Source organism: Panicum virgatum, chromosome 3K (genome assembly GCF_016808335.1).
Source record: "Panicum virgatum strain AP13 chromosome 3K, P.virgatum_v5, whole genome shotgun sequence".
Classification (NCBI taxonomy): domain Eukaryota; kingdom Viridiplantae; phylum Streptophyta; class Magnoliopsida; order Poales; family Poaceae; genus Panicum; species Panicum virgatum.
Window position 1 is genome coordinate 11,255,905 of NC_053138.1, and position 25,631 is coordinate 11,281,535.

The window sequence follows — 25,631 nt, forward strand, 5'->3', positions numbered from 1 at the left end:
ATCACAGCTTGGCACAACAACAATAATGCAAGCTGGCTCCCTTTATTTAAATTATCAATATGGATTTGGAAATAAGGTAAAGCTTAGAGGTGATCACACTAACGAAGTGGATAAGGATAACACTCTAAAATGAAGTTTGATGGGGGCAAGTTTGGTGTATAAAACTACACATTAAATTATTCTATCAATAACGCGTTGGAAATTTGCATTGCATTGTATAGTTATACACTACTTCTGCACCACAACTCCACAAGTTTGTATTATGTACTTTGAGTATCCTAACAAAAGTTGGTTCTGTTTCGACCACACATATTTTGGCATATTTAAGGTACTACAAAGAATGCATATGCACTTCTTAAGAAATGCCTTTGTGCACTTGGGTTAAGAAATAGATGATACTTAATTGAACTTCTGAAATTTCAACACTATTAAAATTTCTAAAAGGTTTTCAGAAAAAAATCCTTATCTTAGTAGGGTGTTCCTTCTCCTTCTCGATCAGTCTGGTTGTTTAGCACATCCCTGTATGGTTATATGCATAAAATTGACTATTTCTTCTGGTAAAGATACATTATCATTGATTAATATACTTATTAATAGGTTCCCAACAAATATATTTATTAATAGCACCAAAGTACTTTTGATGTGCAGCATAAGTACTTGTGTTCGGTATGGAGATAATTTAGCTTTGTTAGGGAAATTAAAGTACGTAGAAAGAAGCTTGACATATGGATAATCAATATAAAAAGATTTGCATGTAGGAGTATATTACTAGAGGCATTGTTAATTATTTTACTAGGAACAAGTCCCTAAATACCCTGCCCAACATCGGGCGCATCTTTAGGGTGTTTAAGGTGGTCCATTATATATGGAAGAAGAAGTCAGTCTTCCACTTGATAACTAGGTCTACATGTGTTTTTATTCTGTTTTCCTTGTTTGCTCATTAGCTGTAGATGGCATATTGGCATGCACCTGCACATCTAAGATCCCATCTAGAAGAAAATAATTTATATCACCTGAACTCTGAGTAATCATCTTAAATATAGATGGCTCAACGTGTCAGTGATGTACTTATCTATAGCTGCCACCAAATCATGAACTTGACACTGCCATTTCCCAATGCCCAACTCCATTGCCATTAACATTATAATAGACATACATTGAGCATATCAACACACATTGTTTTTCTTCTCCATAACATACAATATCTTAGCTAGGAAAGAAAGTCTACCTGGGGACAACCCTAAAGAGAATCAATGAGTCACTATGTATGATGACCTACCAACATTACCCTTGAGCTTTTGTTTTTATCTCTTTTCCCTTTTGTTTATAAATTACAATCCCTTTTCCCTTGAGCTGAACGTTGCACACAGCATGAACTGTGAAGAGAAGAGAGAGAGGCCGGGTGGCGTTCTCAGTGACATTGCAAGTGAAGTGCGTGGCTTGCAAGGAGGTGCATCGCTTGCACGCCTGCCGATCCTTGTTTGACCCGCACATCGTGCCGACAACGTCTTTGCCCTGTTCTTTGACCACACACTTGTCCGCCATTCTGTAACTAACTAAAGAAGGCGCTAGACTAATCGTGCCTCGGAACGCGTGCGCACGGTTTACCTAAACATTCAGCAAGGCAAACCGTTGATCTGTATGCATGTTTGGTAATTAAACACGATTGCAAATTGCAATGGACAACTCAACATTGGTGAAGTGTCTCCTGCTATTTCAGTTAGAAAAACCATTGACGAAGCGAAGCTGGACAGGAGTGCTCAATGGCAAAACATCAGAACCCAGTTATCTACTTCATTTTCAGTGGGTTTTTAGTTTTTTTAAGGAGTTGTCTATACAACTGCCGAGTGTTTTCAAAAGGATTGTGGACACTGTATTATTTGGGGCCATTGGATTGAGATTCTTAGCTATATGCTAAAATAATCTGTTGTTTTGTGCTTTAATAGTCTGTAATTTCCATACTTCCTAAAAGAACACATTCTCTAAAAAATAAGTTGTACTTTTCATAGGTGGATATTTCAGCAGTTCTGCTATCCAAAAGAGAAGATGAGTTGCTTCAGCAAAAAACAGAGGTCACAAAAATAGCAGCCACGTTGAAACTGCTGAGTTCAATTTTCTAGTTTCGTATGCAGTAAATCTGCACCTGCATGCTATTAATTTTTGTTAGCATGAATTGTGATCATCATGGTACTAATTAATAATGAGAATTTATTTTAGTATCATGGGACATTCAGTGCTTACTGTTGTTTTTCTATACCATTTACCCACTCTGTCCATTTGGCATCACCATTTTGCTCTTTCTTTTCAAGCACCGCTATTTTTTCTGTCTTACTCTGAAGATGCCAAGAGAATTGTTGAGGAATAAAGAATTAATGCTCGATTGGAGAGAGAAAGTGTTAACGATGCTATACAGAGAGTTCAACTACCACTTAAGGAGCAGGAAAATATGTATCAAAGAACTGTGAAGCAGGTTACTAATATGCTAATATATAAAGATGGAAATATTATGTTCCTTTCATTACTATGTTTAGATCCATTGCAAATTTACCTCGAACACTTGGATTGAATCACTTCACCTTATTTACTTATTCGATTATCATATCTGATTCGTCCTCTGATAATTTGACCACATTCTAGTAGACCTTTCTGCTTATTCGCAGACATGTATCCCATTCTGGCAAACTAAATTTGTTATCGAGTATTAACCAACAGCATGTTCATAATTATTATTGTTTTTTGTTTTATCATAATCATTTACCTATTCACATCATTCTGACACCTTAGTTTTGTCCCTCCTTTTTTTCCCCGTTTATCGTAGCTGGAACTGTTAACCTTAAAAATCCTAACCTGCAGTCGTTCATGCGTTAGGGTTCAGTTGATTTAAAAGCTGCAATCCATTCAGTGACCAGCTGTTTATCTTTGCGCCCCCAAAATGTGCCTATATGATAAGCAGTGCCTGTTTACAATTTCTTAAGGGTGTGAATGAACTGAAGAAGTTCAAGAAGTACGAAGAGTCGTTCTTCCGAGTAGAATGCTGAATCCGCTGTGTAACCCATAGGCGATTGGTTGGTCGATAACTTGATATGCCAAAATCTCAATGTACAAAAGCTACCCGTTGAATTAGAATCTGACTGGCACCAGCGAATTCTAAGCACCTGTTAGCTTAACATTTCACATAAGACACATCCTTAAACATTCGAAAGATGGACAGTCTTGATCCCTGACAATTAGATAAAACTCGCACAACAAAGCTTTCAGACTTCGACATGCAGTTCAACATTGGACTCATCAATCACTTTTGCAGATCCCTCTTTAAGTGACCCCTCCCCTGCAGAGTAGTTCGCGACTACATTTGTGTTGATCTTTAGCAGACCAAATCAATCATGCAGGGACGGAGTTCAGGCCGACAACGTCAGCCAGAGAGCTGGAGGAGATTGCCATGGCACTAAGATCGAACAGAGAAAGAGTCAGTCAACTTCGATCGCTGGCACGGCCGGGCACGGCGGCTAGCATCTGAAGTTCTGAACCCGACGACGACCACGAATTCCTGAACCTGAACGAGCAGCTGCCATGCTGATCGGAGCTCTTTCTGGGCGCAGCATGTACAGCAACACGCCTCGAGTGGAGACCACACGCAGCTGCCGCCTGCCGGCTTTCGCCGGCGGCCAGGTAACCGGACCCTCAGGCTGCCACTGCCTCCGGGCGAGTACGAAGAGCTCCAAAGCTCACCGCCACAAGAAGCCAGTCAGACACAGACAGGGTTGCAGATTTGAACGCGACCCACAGCCACAGGCCGCGCCGCGGTGGAGTTCTCGACGGCGGCCAAGCTAGCGAGCGGCCCTCCTCTCCTCTCTCTGATTCTCGCCGGAGCCGGCGGAGCGCCACGCCACGGCCTCCGGGTTCCGGCGCCCGACTCTGACTCTGACGAGGCAGAGCGCGCCCGCTCGGCCTTCTTCAGCGATTCAGTCAATCTGAACCGCACACATCGCGTCCGACGGCTCCTAGGCACCGAGGGGGTGGACGGTTTTTGAAACACCGTCCCCCCAGTGGGATCGCCAGAACGCCGTCTCCCGTGCGCGCCGCGGCTCGCCGGCGCTTCGCCGACTTCCGACCGTCTCCCGCTTCTCCAGCCCTCCTCCCGCCAGCCTGGAAGCCGCCCAAGCTTGCACCAGCACGCCTTTCGGCCGCCCAAGCTCTGCTGTAACTGCAAAAACTCCCTGCAGCCATGTGTGCCGGCCGCCGTCGGCTTGGAGCGCCATCTCGTACGGCACCAGGCTCCGTACTAAGAACCGGGGACCGGGGGTGGATGAACGGATGATGCTAGCAGGGGGCGGACCATGTCAGATCAGACATGGCTGGCGGCGGCGTCTAAAGCTCAACCGAGATGCATGGGTCTCCGCGTCTGGGGGCCCTTGCGGGTCGTGCCACGGCAGCATTGCCGGCGTTCTTGAGCACTCCTCTGTTTGCCCTGAGACCGCGGACCACGGCACCAGCGTCCGAGTCCGGCAACCTCAGCAGTCATGAAAATTTCGTCCGCCGTGATCCGCCCCCTCCAGCAGGCATCCACCATGGGCAACTCCAGCTCAACCATCAAGAGCCAATCCAATCAGGCAATCAACAATGCGGCGATCGATCAAGTGGGTGTAGTCCGTGGAACAGGCAGTTGTGATTTGAGTTCACCGATTCACGGACTTGTGAATAACTGAGCACGCATTGCAAATGGCTCACCTTTCTAGTTGTGGGCTGGAAAAGCCTTCTGACGCTGACGGAGAGACAGAGAGTTTAGAGCAGCAGTGATGATTGTATCAGCAGTATAGAGCAATCAGTCCTAATAATTTTGGTGGTGTCGATTTCGTATATAATCATGTGTTGCGCTGTTGCTACAATGATGAATTCTTGAATCTCGACCGAATAATGTGACACTTCCAATCTGAAAAAGCTAGCTTATTGTCTAACAGCACAATTTTTATTTCCTACTGCTACTGCTAGTCTGAAATTTTCTCATCTTGCCATTTAGTCTTTCAATTTCTGTGTATTCAGATTGAAGTTCCACAATAACAAGACAAGTATCCATTTAGTTTCTTTTTTCATGATTCGACGTGCTGCTTTGTGTAGAGCTAGTTCCTGAAGTACAAAAGTCCCAAAGCTTTTCTTAACCGGATAGATGCTGCCATTTTGCAAGTCCTCTGAAATGAAGGACACTGTCCCTGTCATCCATCCAAGCAACTGCTTCTTCCTCGGTTCCTGAACAGAACATGGCGTATTTTCAGATCATGTTATGCGACCCAAAGCAAAAATGTTGCAGAGTTTGTGAGCCAGCAAAAGGCCAGGTATAAATCAAGGACAGGCAACACGCTCCCTGATTCTTGGGACGATGAGATCAGACAGCTCCATGCCTCGATGCATGTCTCCAACTCTGCAGCCGTACTCATCGGCATCCAAGCTACCACTAGGACTCACTCTCATCGTCTAGCTAGCTAGCTGCCGAGCTTAGCTACCCACCACACCGCTTCACCAACCACACGTGCACCGACGAAACGCATGCCCGTATCTGATTCTGGTCTCGCCGCGCGCCCAGTGCTGCTCGGCTAGCTGCCAGCCGTACATGGTTTAGTCTTTGATCCCTGTTGATTAGACAAAAATCTTCTCTTCTTAACCGGCCGGATAGGTGTTGCCACCAGTAGCCAGATCCTCTGAAATTAAGGATACTGTCCTGTCCTGTCCCAGTTGGATGGATCCATGCATCCAATCAACTCCTCCAAGCTTCTTCCCCGGTTCCTCAACTCGACACCACATGGCGTATTTTCGTTTTCAACTATGATTCTGAAGCTAGCGTGTATGTGTACAACTAGAAACATGGCAATTGGCACGACCCAATAATTATAAGGAGTGGCTTATACTTTGCAAATTGGGCACCGACGCTACTAGCTGCATATCCGACACATGGTTTTGGGGTTGGGACCGGCTGCGTGGCAGGACGCGCGCAGAGAAAGAAGGGCGCCATGATAGCATGTGTCGCCGGCGTTGCTCCTAGTCAAGGAGTAGGTTTTGCAACCATGCATGATCCATGATCCCCATCCAGTCCATCATGATTCACAGCGCGCGTTCAGTTACCTTCCTTCCTCCCCCCACACCCACATGGCTCATTCCCAGGTCCCAGCTCTCCTTTCCAGGTCTCATGGCACCATGTTCCCTCTGCAGGTACACACGCACCGGCTCCCCGTCCGGCTAGCCGGAGGAGCAGAAGCTGCTGAGAAGAAAAAAGAAATCCAGAGGCTTCCGAAGGTGGCGATGGCATGCGCGCATCATGTGGCTGCAGCACCGTGTGTGTGTGTGTGTGTGTGTGTGTGTGTGTGTGTGTGTGTGTGTGTGTGTGTGTGTGTGTGTACTACCACCTGCTGCGTCATACCTGAATGTCATCTACTCATGTTGGAACAGAGTACAGCAACGGAGAGCTGCGCATTCTAAATTTCAGATTGATTGATAGCAGGCACATGTATTGGTCGCACCGCACAGAAGAATTTGCAGTTCAGTCGTTCAGCATTGGAAGTTTCAGGAAAAAAATCGAGTGATAAAGGAATATGAGGTGCATAAATTGTTGCATCATTATCTGATTTGACACTGGAATATTGTGCATCGATCTTCAGAGGAAAAAAGAAATAAGTCTCCTCAAGATGGGCTTCCACCTAACAACTACACGGAAGGTTGTGGTTTAAAGATCCTTCTTTTCAGATAGCACGCACAGCCCCCCAATTATCTGCTCCATAGCCTGTTTCCAATCCTTGTGAAATATGAACCGCATTTTACAGAAAAGTTTTTCACAGCGTAAGCTTTGACCTAACCACTACATGGAACATGGAAGGTTGAGGTTTAAAGAACCTTCTGATGGAAATCTCTGAAATCAATGTCACGACAAGCTTTCCTGGGAGTCTTCACGGTTTCGCATCAGAATGGAAAATCAACACCCTGCAGTTCTGATGTCGTATTACTGTTTGCCTGTCACACTGTGGACGAAAAGACCAAGGAGTCCTCCCTCTGCCGATCCTTGGCAAAAGGAATTTGTCGTCACGACTGTAACATCAGGGACAAGGATAAAATGGGCACAGTGCACCGACATCTATGTCACCTTCTTCTCGTCCTGTATCCTTGTATGGTGTACCTGTTGTCTTGGTTTTTGTACGTCTTCCTTAACGTTTAATACAGGTATGCTTTGATAAAAAAAAACAATGCGTGCTGATTGCGTGGTGGTAGTTGGTGGTATTATAGCTTCCATGCTTCTGTTGTCACTGGTCAGTTTAGAAACGTAGGCCCAAATGATTTTTTTAAAAAAAATGGGAATATTTCTACCGAAACCTTTTTTGTGTGTGTGAATTTCAGCAAGTAACACAGAAACTGTCAGTTTAAGTTTGTAGGATGATGGCCTGCACAGCAATTAGCCTGCACATAAACCACCAAAATCAGGTTGTGGGATGGGTAGCTTTCGTGCTGTTCACAAGGACTACGTGCGAAAAGCAAGCAAGATTCTTTTCTTCTTCCCTGCAAAAGATACAAGAATTGTTTGGTTGGATCTAAAGGATATGGCACTCATTCAGATAGTAGCTGGAGATCAACTTTTATCGTTTTTTGGCATGAGCATTCACGTAGAAAACAATCTTGCAGCTACAATGTGCCAATCTGAACTTTATCGATTTGGCATTACACATTGGTTAGCATACACACATCAGTTGCTGACCCATGTCTGATCTTTGTTTGCAATAATCTCTCCTATTGTTTTTATTCTGAACTGTCAGTTCCTAACATTGTCCTGCAACGAAAACCGAAAGACCGGCCACAGTGTTGTGTAACGGATTTTGAGTATGCCCTGTGCACATCTATGAGTACGCTCCGTACAAACTAAAGTAACATGTACTGGTATGCTGCCTCAGTCAGTTTCTCATTCAGACTACCTGTCAAGTTTCCTGTGCAGATCTCTTTTGCTATGATCTTTAATCACTATTAGAACAGAAAAGCAAGGATTAGGTTTGGAGCCACACTAATTAATGCTTAATAATCAGGACTGGGATCATGCAATACACCTAACACATTTGACAGAGTCGTAGGAAGATGCTGGCCATGATGATGTTCTCTACAATATAGACACTATGGACAAGTCCTTATACCCATGGCATAATACTGCTAATCGTTCTACAGCAATCCCTAACTGCAATGACCTACAATGTCTATCCTCAATCAGAAGGATAATCAATTATGATTTGAAGGGTGTCTAGAAAGAATAACGTTGCGTATCACATAAGACAGCACTAATCTGTCTTACTAAGCTCTAAATGTTCAATTCCTAGCACATCAATAATCGGCCGTCATATATGTGCATCAATCTATGAAATTCCACCTAACTTTTGTGCACTAGCACATCAGTCTCGAGTGACCCCTTTAATCAGCAAAAAAACCTCAATTTATGCAACCACTTTAATCAGCAAAAAAAACTCAATTTATGCAGCACCGCCTACAACTGATTACTCCAGTGTTGGTTCCAAATCATGAACATGATGCTTTCTTGCAACCGATTAAACCTAGTCATTTACCTAAAACAGCATTGGCAGCCAGCTGAATTCATCTCCGAGCTATAACCTATCACCACATGGAGCGGAGTGAAACATGGGTCCATCACTCCACCTGTATACTGTATTTTTTTCATCAGCACTTGATGAGCTGAGGTGGTCCTGCAAGTGCAATAACTCCAGTCACTGCGTTCGGCAGGCTGGAGCTGGAATGGTGTGAGAGAAAAATACTGTTGGGCTGGCTGGAGCTGGAGCTGGTGGCTGGAGTGGTATGAGAGGAAAATACTATTGGGCTGAAGCTGGAGTGTCTTCTTCCCTGCTGCGAGTGCTTCAACTACCTAGTGCCCCTCATATGGGGCAACCCAAGCCTCTGCATCAATGGCCATCCATGGCAATGTGCAGCAGCAGCAGGGATGGAGCCCCCAGTCAGGGCTGGTAGCTGGCTAGCCAGTGGCCCTGATGCCCTTGCCTTTACTGAGCGCCTCATTCTGGGCAGGAAGTTTGGCAAACAAACACCTATCCCTTCTTCCCAAGGGATGAACAGGGGAGCTCAGTTCTGCAAGATGATTGAATTGCTAGTACATTAGTAGTACATCTTGTAACTGAACTCATGTCCTATGATTCTCAGCACATACGGAATGAGTGATGATAAATTTTATGATAATATCAGGCGAGTCATTTTGATAAGGGATAACTCCGGTGTGTCATCAGACAGTGACTGCATGGATAAACTTGAACCTGATGAAGGTCAAATAGATGAAGTTCATCCATTACTTATTAAATCATAACTGTCTAGACAGGCACTTGATGCAGCAACTTTCATGCATTCATGATATGTAGATAATAAATTATGTTAAAACTCATAGTAGTCCATAATCCACATGACAGTTTCTTCTCTTTCTTAGAGTTGGAAAATTTCAAAATAACATCACAACTTAACCACCACTGTCTTCTTCTTGGTAGCACCATCCAGGTATCTTGGACTGGGTAAACAAGATTTTAATCCTTTTATTTTTCTGCTAGCTAGCAGAGACGATTAAACAAGATTCGAGCCAGTCAGTAATTAATGGTGATCAAGCAAGAGAGTCAAGGACAATGTCCTAGGGTGCAAATCCATGCGTGTCCTCTCAAGAATCTCACACTAACTGTGTGCCACCCTTAAAATATTTCATCCAAGTTCAGAATTCCATGTTACTAAATATTAGTATATTGCATTCCAAATTGGTGCAAGTTGGAGAAAAACAATTGTAAGCAGTTTTATGACAGAGATATGAATCATGAATCACGAGGGGGGCAAGACAGGGGTTCAACCCCTAGATTTGTGCTTAATTTTCTCTTAAGCTTCATTAATGGCTGACTCCATTGGGTCCCATAAACTATCTACAACTACTAGCTAATAAGAAATTACTACTTAGGAGTTAGGACAAGCTAGCTGGATGATCCAAATGACATATTCGACGAAATTCAGGGAGGTCATTTGTCCGAAATTGTTAGGCAGTTCGTGTTTGCTGTGCTACTGGATTACTTTTTCATATGGGGTGGATAACATTTGTAAAAATTTGGTTTTATAGCTCCAAATGGGATACTTTCAAATAGCTGATGTATCGAGATATCTAAAATAGGAATAAATGGTTATTTGCGAAAACATTCCAAATCTCAGATGATGCCTACAAATTTTAGAACTACTCTTTTTAGGCAAATTACACCGGTGTAATGAACCGAAGGAAAATTCTCAAAATGTATTCTAATTTTCCATGATAATGGGAAGGGGTATTCAAAGACGTTATTCAGTACCATCTTTTAGATCTAACACTCTTATCACTACCGTTTCTGTAGTGATACACTCAACAACTTTGGGACAAGCACACATATTTGCTGGACCAGACTACACAGGACCGTATATATACACGTATATATACGGTTTCATACACACATATATATATATATGCATACACGAAGTACATACTGCTATATGTTCCATATCATGCACGAATAATTTTGGCATGGCACGTTTACTACTACCACAGATCACATAGAGTAGGTCCACATGCCGCAGCAAAATGCAAAGCACACCCTCAACTTTAGCCATATTATGAAGCCTCCCTCTATGCTGCGGTGGCTCGGCGGCCGGGCTTGCCGCCGACGACCGTGGCGAGAGCGTTCCTGACGGCCCCCGCGACGCCGCACCCCTTGACCACTCCCTTGTCGCAGCAGTCGCGGTCCGTCCAGAAGCACCGTGGCGCGGCCTCCGAGTCCTCGTCGCCGCCGGCCGAGAACGCGCGGCGGTGGTGGCCGCGGGAACCCCCCGCGGCTGGCGACGACAGCACGGTGAACACGGGCGACATCGACGACGTGTTCGAGCTCGACGACGACCAGGAGGAGGAGGACCAGGAAGAGCACGGCGCCGTCCGGCCGGGCCTCCGGAGGAGGGCGATCCTGGGGAGGATGGCGCCGATGAGCCCCGGGCGGCGCCTCCTGGACCGGCCGCCGGCGCCGCCCCGGCCCGCGGCGTAGTAGGACGGCGGCGGGGTGAGCGGCGGGAGCGCCGCCGCGGAGGGCGAGTCGTTCTTGGGCGTGCCCGGCTGCGACTCCCACAGGAACGGCACCGCGCCCGCCGAGGCCACGGAGTAGTACACCCGGAACGACGGCACGGCGAGCTGCGCCGCCGCCTCCTTGGAGAGCATCTTGGAGTGGAGCTTGCTCCCCTGCTTCACGAACAGGCCAGGCTCCTCCTTGCCGCCGGCGCTTGCCATGGCGTACATGCCCTCTGTACACTCACTGACACCCTCTGCTCCGAGAGAGAGAGAGAGAGAGAGAGAGAGAGAGAGAGAGAGAGAGGTGCCGCTTGAGATTGAGAAGGTGTGTGGCAACTATAGCAAGTGATTTTTATATATCCATGGGTCACCTGTTTGCAGTTTTGCACTGGACAGGAAGGCCTTCTTGTGCTGTGATCTCTCTCTCTCTCAAGCTGACTTTTGCCGATGACCAACGAGCACGTGACACGGCATGGTTAGTATACATAATCGAAGGGTACTGTCTGAAGATGATGAGAGCGTGAGAAACAGAGTGCGGCTTGCTGGTGTAAGCATATGCAATCGTGTGGTAGAAAAATTGTAACTGATGACTCAACCGGCGGAGCTGGATCGAAGAATGAGGGGGCCACCCTTCTGCTGTAGTAATAAACAGTGTCAAAATCATTGTTCTTCTCGTGTAAAATTTGCAAATCCAGGGGGTCATGGCCCTTTTTGACCCTAATGAAGCTCCGCCTAATCATGAGATTGCCTCTGTTTTTTTTTTCTAAAGGAGAACTGAGATATTATCTCTCTGGTTTGTCAACTTGACCGGCTAAAGTAAACAAACCTTGAACCTGTTCCTGTCAGACCGTGTACGTAATGGTTCGTGTCACGCCGTTTAATTTACTGCCATTGTCTAAATAGTAGTTGAAAAGTGCAAAGTCCTACAATACCATGACATTTTTAGACAACAAATTTTTTTCTGTCCATTTCGTCATGTAACTGTAAGTCCATTTAGTTGGCGATGCCGTCCCTCAGCACCCAGATTCAACGGCCGACTTTAAAAAAATACAATATTCCCAGGCAAGATGTACCTGTTTTAATCATATACCAAAGACTAAAAGCAATTTACTTGCTGCAGTACAGATGCCCATGCACAGTCAACTGCGTAGAAAATATTTTTTTTCTTCACAGTTTTGGCCTCCTCCAAGAGCCACACATAACGGTAGTGCAAGGCGAAGCTATAGAGCTCCTCCCTCCGACCCGGTCAAAAAAATATACGGCCACTTGATCAAAATTAAATAGTTTCAGTTTAATCAATAATATCTCTAAAAATAATTACTCTTAAATAGAAAAGATTATATATTATGATAGCTGATTTCATTATGAATAAACTAATATTATTTTTATATTATCAATCTTCATGATCTTTTTATCATCTCTAGTCAAAGTTTAAAAAGATTTGACTGGGGAAAAAACCTAAAAGTAGCTATATTGGGTAGAGGGAGTAGTCAAGTGTAGCCGCTCATTATATTTCAAACTAAACTTTGATATGTGAAATGTTTTCTCTTTATTATTGAAAAAAATTCGAATGTGGAGCTCAATTGGCGAAGCCTCCCGTCGTGGAGCTTGCCCGTCCGGGCTCGAACTCGGACGTGTGCAAAAAAGTCCCCATCGTCGGCAGAGCCGGGGTTTGGTGGGTTTTTTTGGCGACCAAAAGCCGATGTCGCTTCCTTTTAATGAAATATGACGGGGACCTTCATATCCTCTGGTCGCATTTTTTCTCTTTATTATTATGTTTAACAGAAAAAGGTACCCGTAAAGGTTATGTGTTGGTGTCCAAGGTACCAGTTACGTGATTTCAATTTGTTTTAAGCGAGTACGCAACGTTGGGGTCACACATATTAATTTGTGGCCAATTTGGCCACGAAACGAATGAAGGGGTAGGGCAATAATTTGGTAAATTGCTGGCGCCTCACAATCACCATGTAATGCTAATGCTATGCACCCTGACCCTTTGTTGCTCTATATATTGGTTTTCAAATTTCAATGATGGATGTATTCAAGAAAAAAAAAATCAATGATGGGTGATTCGGTGATGGTTACCTTGCCGGGCGGCGGGCGCCACCTGAAAACGACCCGACAGTGGGCCCACCGCCGCTTCCTTAATTTCTCTAAGCCGCGTGACATCGCGCAATGTTTTTTTATATATATAAATAAAAAATACAGCAGCAAATTGATTAATTGAATTTCACAGTTTATATAGTATCGACGCTAGACTTCGCGTGCATGCCGTGGCAAGTTTTTTTTCTTCATTTTTTTTTTGCAGGTGATCGATGCATGCCACTGCAAATTATTAGGATTTAGGAATACGAGTATTCGAGAGGTATTTGATTCCCTTGCTAGCTAGATTTTGACAAGGTTCGGAGCATTTGCCCCGGTGTTCGTGCAGCTGGTGATGACACGCTCGATCGAGCTCCCGTTGTCCTGGCGCGAACGACACGCCGGCCACGGATCTGCAACCCTTGTGAATTTCGTTGCAGCCGAGCCGACAGCGTCCGCGTACGTGCACCTGGATCTACGGATCTTACCAGCGTCCGTGCGCGCACCAGCGGCCCACCAAACAGCCGAGGCGCAGCGAAGCTACCGGCGGCGGCCCACCAACATTGCATGCGTTGCATGCAACAATTCTTTTCTACACGAAAATGCTACAATATCTAAAAATTTGAAATATACTCCCTCCGTTCTAAATTATAAGTCATTCCAAAAAATTTGGAGAGTCAAACCATCTCAAAATTTGATCAAAATTATATACAGAAATATAAAAATTTATGACATCAAATAGGTGCACTATAAAAATATAGCTAAAAAATCTAATAATACTTAATTGGTATCATAAATGTTATTATCTTGTCATATAAATTTGGTCAAACTTGAAAAACTTTGACTCTACAAATTTTTTGGAATGACTTATAATTTGGAATGGAGGGAGTAATATCTAAATTTTCATTAAAAATAATTTTAGTGCTAGTCAAACAGTTTGCGTGGCTAGCGATAGCAGTAACGATCTTTTACATGAGAAACCCAACTTTTAAATTTGTGTCGTATTAGCGTTAAATTTGTAAGGCTCTTTTTTGAGTTGGTGTTTTCTAATGCTCGATTATACATCCATCTCCCATCTACTCGCGAGCTTGTCAGCGTCCATCCAGCTACTCGCAGCACGGCTTTTCCCAGATGTTGATAGCAACTGTAACGAGTAGTTGCAGGCTCGGCAGTCGGCAGGCACCGGTGCGGCGGTGCCCAGCGCAGGGATCCCGTCCGTGCCCCACGCAACGGGACGCGCCTCGCAGCTTCGAAGCCCCGCGCGGCCGCCTCCCCTCCCCTCCTGTAGCACGCGACGTGATTGATTCGACGGGCACGGCGGCGGCCGGTTCGGTCCAGAAAATTAAACACCGTGTTCGGCTGTTCGGCTGCAGCCTACAATATTTCTTTCTCACATCATTCCAACTCCATCCTCCAGCTCCCGCCAGATAACGGTGAAAGTTAACGGGCGGGAGACAGTCGTACGTACTCCTACGCGATGATCGATCGGTCGGACCGGCCGGCCCGTGCCTGACACGTGACGGAGCCATTGATGATCCCATTTGAGTTTTTTTTTTACGGAAAGAATCCAATTTGGTCGTGTGGCCGGTACGTCCCGTCCCCGATCGACGTGTACCCGCGGCGCGTGCGTGCACCGTGCAGGCATACGTGTGCCGTGAGCAGCCCATGACACGACGGCATGCACCTCCATCGAGTGGGGGTAGTTGGCTTGTGCCTGGTGGCTGCCAGGTGAGAGAGATGGTCGATCCGCCAAATTAAAGGTGCGTGCACGTGCACGAAGCCTGCATCTACGTTCCTAAGATTTTCTTTTGTGATGTGTGATGAGGTACGTAGTTCTTCCTCGCAATTTTCTAGGATGGCTACGTACTCCATCGGTTCCAAAATATTAAAACATTTTATTTTTTTTGTCTTAAATAAAACTTATCTAATTTTAAGTAAAGTTATAAAACCCTTTCAAAAACAGTACTAAACTTGTAGTAGAAAACATATCAACATCTACAATACAAAACTGATGCAGTATGGTGAATTTAATCAAATTAATTTGATGTTGATGATGTGATGTGATTTTTTCCAATAAAGTACATTGGTGTTTGAAGAATTTAGAAGGCATGAGGTCTGCATCCGTTTCAACTTTCAACAAGCAGTATAATATTGACATTTTCGTGGGCTGGTTCATGGGCAGCCATGGCGGTCACTGGGGTCATTGTCGTTTTTTAATGGAGTCAGTGACAGTAAATCAGTGATGAACAATAATTTTATATAGAATTGCCGGAGTTTCGTCGTCGGGGTCGGCTGACTCCGATGGCAAGCTTTAGCTTTGCCACTGGGCTGGTTACTCCACTGGGCTGGTTACTATTGCTTCTCAAGTCCTGAGAGCAACTGCCACGGATAATATCTGTACCATTTAACCTAACCTCACTTCATGAATCGCAAAGCAAAAGGACGCGCCGACGTGAATGCCCCCGACGATAATAACGCCAATAAGTCGTGTGCCCTTGGATTGTTTCGCGTAGCATTCGCCCGTTCCTTGTCCCTGTTTGGTTTTCTACGCCAGTGGACCTAAAAAACTTTGACCGCTAATTACAGTATTAAATAAAATCAGTTTACAAAATCACCTCTATAACTCTACACTAAGAACTTTGAAAAATCTAATGAGACCTTTGACCGCGTGAGCTGAAGACGATTACTGTAGCATTACTGTAGCCAATCATTGATTAATTACCATCACTATATTCGTCGTGAAAAATTATAACCATCCTTAAAAAGATTTTACAAATAGACTTCATTTAGTACTCCATGCATGTGAGATTCTTTTCTCGACTTGTGTGCACTTGGAACACCAAACAAGTCTCCAGAGCCCACACCACTCGTACCTGCTGAGCCAGTGCCACTTTGCAAAACCAGCACGTATTGTTCCTGCTGTACTCTACTTTTTTGCTTGAAATCTCGAACACATACGAAAAGCTAGGAGGACCCGATTAAAAACAAGGCAGCAACATAGTGGAACAGTGGCTGACAAGGAAAGTGCGAGCAGGAGGTACACTGTGAGTGTTAAAGAAAGACTTTGTTTGCTGCATCTTCGCTGCATCCAGCCAACAGTATTTTTCTCTCACACAAAACTAGCACCAACCAGCCGGCAGTATTTTTCTCTCACAAAAAATCAGCACCGGCCACCAGCACCAACCAGCCAAACACAATCAAAGTGGTTTACTTTAATTTGTAGGCAACTTTGATTATCGAATTCCTAACTCTTTGACAATTTGAAAAAAGATCTTTTGCCAGAGGAAGCAGCATAGGGGACACAATATTTTCTGAAATTTTACATGCTAGGATAATAAGATAGCAACTTTACAGCCCGCTTTAATTTCTTTGTATCTGCAAAGCTATGTTTTATTTTTGGTCTTTTTAGACAGGAAAAACAGCTCCCAATCTTTGAGAAAGCTAAAGCGACACGCACAAATGGCAATTTTCTGGGTACATTGGAAAGACCTTTTCTGCAAACTTCCAGTAAAAGTAAATTGCTGGACTGATGATGGCTGGCTGCACGATGGAAAAAGACAAATAATTAATTATAATGATTAAAACGTTGAAAAATTAAAATAAGTCGATATGTCCGAGTGGTTAAGGAGACAGACTTGAAATCTGTTGGGCTTCGCCCGCGCAGGTTCGAACCCTGCTGTCGACGTCTTTTTTTTTTTTTTTTTTTTGTTCCTTCCTAAGCGCCATTGGAAGTCATTCCAGCAACTGCGATGCCAAAACGAACGGCGCCGGCCTGATGAAGCCCTCACTATTGTGAGCATACTTTGATGTAACAGACATCCCCTTAATTTCGTCCCGATTCATCTTGATCATGAAAGTGCACAATAATGCTCAACTTGTCTGCAAGATGAGCCGGTGCAGCTATCTAACCAGCTTGACATGCACGTTCGGAGTAGGTCAGGAGAAAAATTCCAGTGATCCGATGCCAGGAGACGAATCTGAATTCTGAACACCCAGGCCGCCATTAAGCGACTCGAGCACCTCGCCATCTCTCCAGTCTCCACAAGCGCCAGTTTACTCTCTGGCCGCGGCGCAGCGGGCGCCCTCCGGCGGCCAAGTCTCCAAGACTGTGCATCCATCCCTCCTCTTCTGAGTTCTGAGAAGGCAGCCCACCATGGACGCTGGATAGCCTCCGGCTTCCGATGCTGCAGTGCGCCGCGGGGCTCGGGGCGCAGAAACGAGGACGACCAAGTGGCCTGGCACCTTGCCTGCGACGGAAGGGGCTGAAGGGCCGAAAAAATGCCGCCGCGCTCATCTCGTCCGCAGGAGCGCCGCGTTGCGTTGCGGACAGGATCTTGCATTGGCTGGTGCCGCGCCAAGTTCGGTCCTTGGAAAGTATCAAAAAAAAAAGTTCGGTCCTTGCTTGCGGCGGTGCCAATTCCACGCCAAGTCAATTCTATTCCGATGTATTCCCTTTTGCTTATGCAGGTGATGTTACTATTGAGAATGGACACTCAATGCAACTGCACTGAATTGACTGCTCCAGGTTCCAATTGGAAGTCACCTCATTGTCCCAGTCGCATCCCTTCAATGTACTGCAACAGTCCTTTTGTGCTCAGTGCTCCGCTTGCAATGAAGCAACTCATGTTGTCGTAATGTTTTCGTATCCTGCGATTCAGTTGATGCACGATGCCCACGCACAGCAGGCCAGCAGATCCGTATTAGGCCCGACGTGCTGCCATTCACCGCCAGGATCACCACGCGGTGACGGGGGAGTACTCGCCGTAGCCCAGCGTGCTTGATACTGATAGTAGTAGCAACAATGGCGGTGGAGACTGAGGCCCCGTTTGTTTTCGCTTTTTTGGATCTCGCTTTTCTGAGAATCAGGATTCTAAGATAATCTAGCTGCCTAGAGAATCGGCTGTTTGGATAAGCTGGGTGTTTGACAATCCTGATTATTTTGACCCGATTATCTGAGTTGAGTAGTAAAATGTTTGAAATGCCCTTGAGACTGATGATATCTCATTTTTTTGCTGAATACGAGCAGAATTCAATAATTCTTATATTTTTTGAGTATCTTGACTATATAATTAGATCAAATAGATTAATATCACAAATAGACCTCTAGAGGTTAGCCATCACCTTTAGAAAATGGTGGGACCCACCCGTCAGTTCCACAGTCCAGCCTCCCCTCCTCATCTCTCGTCCTCCTTCACTTACACACTGGACCAACTGTCTGTTTCATCTCCTACCTCCAGCGCGCCCTGCTGCACGCCCACGCATGGCCAATCCGAGGCAGTGCCGGGCCTCCATGGCCACTGGGGCGCCGGGGACAGGGAGGAAAAAGGGGAGCGGAGGCGCGCCACCTGCGGGCTCGCCGGCGCGATTCCCAGGACGCCGACGCAGATTCGGGCGGTGGCCGGCCGATGCACAGCGGAGCGAGTCATGGAGCTGCGCCAGGGGCTCCGAGCGCGCTGGTCGGCGGCGTAGAAGGGGCCAGCGGCGGAGAAGGGGCCCGGCGGCGGGGCCCGGCGGCGCAGAAGGGGGAGCGGCGCCTGCTGTAACACCCCGGGTGTTTACACAGTATTTTATTTTGGTGCCTGCACAGTAATGGTGTAGGTTTGCTATGCATCATGTGCTTCAATTACTTAAAAAGGATCTTTTTGTAATTATGAAAGGTTATATGTGTAATTATGATTTTATGCAAGGTCCTTTATATAGTTAATTGTGTTTATAGCTTTTATGGAGGGTGTTTGTGCAAAATTTCAGTGCATTTATTGCATGGCAACCAATTTTGCTTGTAAGTCTATGTTTGTAGTGAATTTACGTTGAAAAAGACAAATTTCCTAGATTTCAAAATCCCTTCAATGATTTTAATTTTAGCTCTTGAATCTTTGGTCAAATAAATTTTTGCACAACATCAAAGTTGTAGATCTTGAAAAGTTGAACAACTTTCATGTTGGGCACTTTTTCATTTGAGCTTTAGTTCGAAAGTTATTGCTTGTTTACAGAAAGGTCCCTGGAACTTTTGGAAATTGCAAAATCGTCCTTATGACCATCTCCCCACCCTGCTCTGCTTCTCGCCGCCGGCCACCGACAGCGCCGTCCGCCGACGATTTCCCGGCCTTCCCGGCCATCAATTCGCCGTGCGCTGGCGCCCACGCGTCGCGGACGAGCTCCTCCCCCGCCTGTTGCCTCGCGCTGGCGCCTCCACCCCTCGCCACGCCGCCCCGCCGCGCCCAGAACCTCCCCGCCGGCTGCCACCTCGCCGCCGCCGCGGAGAGCCCAAACCAGAGGCCCAGCTCTCGATCTTTCGCGCGCCTGAGCACTACCAGAAGCCCCGCGCTCTATTCCCCTCCTCGTTTCGCCAGTTCCCTAACCCCACGCCCCAGAACGCCGCCGCCGCTCACCCCGAACGCCGGCGAGCTCCACTCCACCGCGGAGCCGCCAACCCAGGCCCGCTCCACCCCTACATCCCCCACCTTTAGCACCGCCTCGACCTCGCGCAGCTCCCAGGCCACTTCCCCTCGCCTGAACCTCACCGGAGCACCCTCGCCGTCGCTTGCCTCCGCCGCCGACCCGCCCTGCTCCGCCGAGCCGCCGATTCCGAGCCCCTCCGCGCAACCCTAGGCCACCCAGAGGTGCGCCTTGCACCCGTGAAGCTCACGCACCCCTCCCCTCTCGCCGCCGGTGAGCCCCTCGCCGGGAAACGGCCGGTCAACCGCCGCCTCCCCTCTCTGACCCGGCCCAGGGACCTCGGGTTGAAAGGAAAGGAAACCCAGGGGGTTATTTGCATAGGCATAGACTCAGATGAATAGTGCCAGTAGGGGCTGCTTTGTAATATTTTCAGTGAACTTTGAAATTCTAGATCAATTCGTAGAAAATTCGTAAAATAGCAAATCTTGATGTTTTGGAATCCTCTTGAAGAGCTCTATGCAGTAAAACCAGAATATGTTAGGCCTTAGTTGCAAGTTTTTGCTGTAGATGTTGTTTTGTGTTACTAGGTGTATAACTACTTGTTCTTTAATCTTTTTCTTATCTGATGCTTGAAAGCTTGTTTTGCTTTGAAATTTTGGTGGTAGTTTACTCATGTTACACTAGCTTTGCTATAAAAATTTCATGATCAGTTCTTTGTTGTAGCTTTTTATTTGATTTAATATTTGTTTAATAGACTTTATTCATGGTAAATAGTTTCTGTTCTTAACAAATCCTGAAAATATTCATGAGTGTTCTTCTGGAGTATGTTAGCTTGTCCAGGAAGTTTGAGCTTTAGTTCATGTCTAGAACAGGAGCAAAAATTAAATCTTGCTAAACTGATGTCTGTTTAGTTTAATTTTTCTGAATTAATTCCGTGCAGATAAAATCATGAAAAATTCACATCAGCTAGATCATCCCTGTTTAGATCTCATGTTAAATTTTGAGCTTCTGATCTTCTTTAGTTTGACCTGTGTAATTCTTGCTTGTTCTAGATGTTATCTGAGTAAATGATTTATTGTGATTAAATGATTACATGTCTTGGCATTATTTTTGTAGGGTAGATTACTTTATTCATGTTCTGTTTAGAGTAATTTTGGTAGATTTTATTACTGTTTGTACTTTGATTTGTTGATTTATTTACAAACCATGACTTATTTGTATAGGAAATCGCCACCACTCTTTTTATGAAGTTAGTTAACTTCTTTTGTGCTTTTGATCATGATGCCTTGTGTAGTTAAATTTGTTATTTAACTACTCTATAAACGATTGCCCATGTTTGTTTATAATGTTGTTCTTGCATTACATATAGATACGACTACTTTGTCAGACGGGACGTACGAGTTGATTCCGGAGTCTGACGGAGGTGATCTCGAAGCTCAAGTGAACACTGCGGAACTAACTGAAGCCCCGAACCAAAGTTCGGAAGAGCCTAGCGCTGAAATAGTTAGCAATTACCGAGAAGGCAAGCCCCGGACATAACCTATATTTCAAATTATTATCATTTTACTGTTATTACTTACTTGTGCATTTACAGTTCTTAGGATTTGAATTGGAACCCTAGATGCATGATCCTAGGAACCTATGTACTGAACACTAGACCTGAGTTCGACTATCTGCTAAGCTTATAGGAACGGTAAAAGTCGAGTGATTGCCTGTCACACGCGAGCTTTATAGGAATTGCTTGTTTACTTTCTGTTATTAATATAAGGACGACGGACGGGGTTGTGTTCGATATTATGTCCTATGTGAGACCCCGTCTGTGTTGATGAACTTGCTAAGGTCGCGGTGTGTGGTAGTGCTGGTTAAGTTTTTGAAAGTACTAGTCACATGCCGTAAATATGGTACGCGGCAAGCCTAGTAGCCGATTGGACCGGGGAGTGGATATACCTCCCACTCTCTCAGTAGGGATAGGTTTTATTTTATGTTGCGCAACACTACGACTTCTAGGGACAAGGTTCGGCCTTGGAGCCCTGTAGTCGGGGAGAGTGGCACTATCCACAAGCCGGAAAGAAAGGTTAACGGTTGTTTGGGAATGACCCGACGGTATTCCAGACGTGTGTGCTAGGTTACCCTTGCAAGGTTGAATTTCGATTCAGAATCGTCCGCCTCTCACGATGAAATGAGACTGCTTGATCTCTTTGCCACACAGAGTAATAAGAGCAACAATATTCTTATTAATCTTGATGTTTGCTTAGAAGTTTCACCATGAATGGTTGGTAGATGCTTACATAGAATGGTTAATCAACTAGAATCTTGCAGCTAAAACTTGAAAGTAAGGACCTACTCTTTATTGCTTTTCAGCAAAGGAAAACCAGAGCCTTACAAAGCCTTGCATAGTCTAGCTAAGGTGGGCTACTTATACCCGTTGTCGGTTAAGTCTTGCTGAGTATTAGAATACTCAGCCTTGCTGTTGAAACCCTTTTTCAGGTATGACTTTTGAGGATCAGGTCGCTAGCTTGACCTATCCTTGCTCGTTGCCTCCTGGCTGGTCCGTAGAATGGGATACGTCTTCGGCCGGCAATGACTATGACGAGTGATACCCGGCTTGGGCTAGCTTGGTATACTTTTGGCGACGTGTTGTAGAGATCGTGTTTCTTCTTCCGCTGTTTAGACTCTGAACTGATAATCATGGCTTGTATAACTGTTTTACTTAAGTTGGTTTTGTAATAATGGTTTGAACTATTTTGTAATCACTACTGAACTTGCCTGTGTTGTAAATTTTGTGGTTGTAATATCTCTGGACTCGCCTTCGTGCGAGGTATGCTTGTTCGATCCGAGAATCGGTGGTTGTATCGGGACGTTACCCGACAGACCAAAAATTGTTCCGTTTGAAGTGCGTTTAAGCTAATGTTGCCTTTATGGTGATGGTTTACGCACTTGAGCCGGGATAATTTAGGCGGTTCTGCCACAGCTGGCATCAGAGCTACAAGCATATACCAGAGGTGTTGGAACCTTAAAAATCGTTTTCCATATAAAATTGGAACCATAAAGAATTTCGGAAAACTATGTTGGATTCGTTAAGAGTTGTGTTTAGAACGTAAAGTCCTAGGGAATTTATGGGATTTACTAGGTGGTTATTTTCTGTATGGTTTATGTTATCTGACTTCCAGCACTTTACATTTTGTCAAACCATACTCACAAGCAACTCTTATTATTGTAACGACGCACCTACGTGAGGTAAGATGGTAAGGATCCTCAGTCAGCTGAGAGAGTCTGACCTTCCCGTCGGTGATGCGAGCCGAACGCTGCACTCAAGCAGTGGCTTACTTGAGGTGCTCCCAATATACCAACGATTAGTTGACTATATTGGAAGTAAAGTGTGCTCAGTCAGCTGAGGGAGTCTGACCTTCCCGTCGGTGATGCGAACCGAACGCTGCGCTCAAGCAGTGACCTACTTGAGCTGCTGCCAATATACCGACCTCGGTCGACTATATTGGGAGTAAAGAAATTTGTGAATACGCCTCTGAGTAGCGTATGCTAACGCTGGCCATACGGCGGAAATTGTATGGCTGCCGCTTCTATAGTGAGCGGTAATGTTTGGGAACGCTTTCATGAATGCTGGCATGAAAGGTTCATTGGATATATATATATGTCTGTCAATCTTATGCAGGTACACTAACCGCGATTCGATAAGCTAAGAACGGTTAGAATGTATCGAATAGCTATATAGGGAGAGCCGTATTTATGTATACCACCGTGCTAACCACGTAAGCCCAACGATAGTTGGCAATTGTTTATCTTGTGAGGACGGTCAGGACGTGCATACATATCTGGTTGATGTTTGATTGGTTCATGATATTTAAAGTTGCTACATGAGCTTTTTAAGGAATTTCTAGTATGAATCCTTATAAGATAAGTGTTAGTGTGCTTAAAACATGAGTGAGTGAAACTCTGATTTTAGTAGCATGCTTGTTACGATGCTTAGATTTTCCTTAGATAAAAAAAATATGGTTTCGAGTCATGCCTTCCTCCTAAGCCCCATCTTGTTGTTATAAGGATCTTTTCATTCCTTAGAATCTCAAATGATGAACCAGTACCGATTGTGGTTTATTATTCTTTGAGTTTGGAATCATATCATCTTGTGAATTAGAATCACATTTGTTTTACCGCAGTCTTCTTAAAGCTTTATTTGAGAAGTCTTGAGATAATTGTATTACTCACATTTGAATCCTTTTTGATTCAGATGGCGACTTGTTCCCAGATCTTTTGGGATGAGGAGGGAAATGCTCATACCGATTGTCTGTACTGGGAGGGTTTTCCGAGGATTCTTTGGGATTCACTTCGTATCTTCCACTACCCAGATCCACCCCAGTACACGGGACGCCAGTTCTCGGAGGATGGAATTAAGAAGAACAGAGTTAAGATGACCATTCCTCAGCACCCCACCTTGGAGTGGCCACCGATTGAGATCGAGGTGATTGGGTATCGTCTTGTGGATGCGTTTGAGAAAGCAGCTCTCAACGCTATCACCACTTTTTGTGAGCACCACCCCGAGGAGGTAGCAGCATATCCTATTGGTTTGTTTCCAGCAGTCCGTACTGGCGATGCAGAGTGGCTGTTCAGGGTCACACACTTTGGGCACTTGATTGGAGATGTAGCGGATGAGACTATCGAGGCAGTAGTCAGATATATGAATGCCCAGTCTCACTACCAGATACTTCAGCAGCGACACATGGACCAGGTGATAGACTTGGCCCAGAGTTTTCAGCGAGGTCTTCGTCTGAAGGATATTCAGATTGGGGGACTTCAGGATGCCGTTGCTGGGAGGGACACTGCTATTGCACAGTTTGAGCATCAGGCTATGGAGTATGGTGCTGAGATAGAGCAGCGCAACACAGTTATCGGATTTCTTCAGGCACAGGTGAATGAGCTGCAAGCAGATTGGGCTGATGCTTTAGCACATGTTGGTATGCTCCAGGAGCAACTAGATGCCCCAGCTGAGCCTGCAGCAGCAGAGGAGGACCCAGAGGAGATTGAGGGAGTATCTGACTTAGATTCAGAGCACGCACTTGCTGAGCCTAACCCTCAGCCGGACGACTCTTCTTCCGGCAGTGCCTCTTCTGTGGGCAACCTCGACGACTTCTAGGCGTCTTAGACTTGTCCTAGATAGTTGTGTTCTCTTGTTGTAGCATATGTATATAGGGAAGATGTTATTGTAAAATAGCCTTAGGGAGGAGTACCACTTGTTGTATTATATGTGGTAAGGTTAAGCGATGTTAGGTTGTAAGAACAAGGCTGCTTTGGATGTAATATAAGTAGCGACTACCAGTTTGGAAATAATAATCTTCTACTTAGCAAATCTCTTTATTTGTGCATTTTTCACGCCCTTTGATGAATACAAGAGGTTGCAAATTTTTGTGGCATATGTGTTCATCAAATGTTAGCATGTTGAATCTGTGAGACTAAATTTTAGTCCAACCCCTTCTATGATCTCTGTTGTTTAGCAACATAGCACATAGCAAGGAAGAGCGAATTGATAGATTATTTCCTTTACCCTTTGCTCTCAGCATTGAGTCTTTATACGATGGAGCATGAAGCTATCTAGCAGCTGATCAGTTTTAATTTTTGTGGGTTGCACATTTATGTGTTGTGCACATTGTGCTACACCGCATCTAGTTACATTTTTGCTGATGTTGTTTTATCCAAATGTATGATCATTGCATGTACCATTGATTTTGGAAGCGAGAAATATGTATCTAATGGATGTCTTCCATGATTACAGATGGTTGGTCATACACGCGGAACGCCTGATGGCTTTGGTTGTGAAACTGGCAGTGGATCTCAGCAACCACCGCCACCCCCGTCAAATCTGGCCGAGTTAATGGCCATGCAAACAGAACTGCTTCGCCAGCTAGTCCATGGGCAACAAAATCAGCCACGCCAACAGTATGGAGGAAGGGAGGCACAACCAGCGGGTTACCAGGAATTCTTTGGTACCCAACCTCCACTTTTCAGCAAAGCTGATGACCCATTGGATGCCGATGCTTGGCTTCGTACAATC

The 25,631-nt window shown here is 45.2% G+C and overlaps 1 protein-coding gene and 1 non-coding gene across 2 annotated transcripts; one reads left to right on the top strand and one right to left on the bottom strand.

Moving 5' to 3' along the window:
* Positions 1-10,313: 10,313 nt before the first annotated feature.
* Positions 10,314-11,515, bottom strand: LOC120697545. Its single transcript, XM_039980810.1, has one exon. It carries the CDS (start codon positions 11,318-11,320, stop codon positions 10,664-10,666), a length of 657 nt encoding a protein of 218 aa, XP_039836744.1. The 5' UTR covers positions 11,321-11,515; the 3' UTR covers positions 10,314-10,663.
* Positions 11,516-16,777: 5,262 nt separating this feature from the next.
* On the top strand, positions 16,778-16,859 carry TRNAS-UGA. Its single transcript has one exon. It is a non-coding gene; the product is annotated as a tRNA-Ser (tRNA).
* The last annotated feature ends 8,772 nt before the right edge of the window (positions 16,860-25,631 follow it).

Bases quoted from the DNA above. Each gene is read 5' to 3' on its own strand.
- LOC120697545 (XM_039980810.1), bottom strand. From the start codon at position 11,320: ATGTACGCCATGGCAAGCGCCGGCGGCAAGGAGGAGCCTGGCCTGTTC.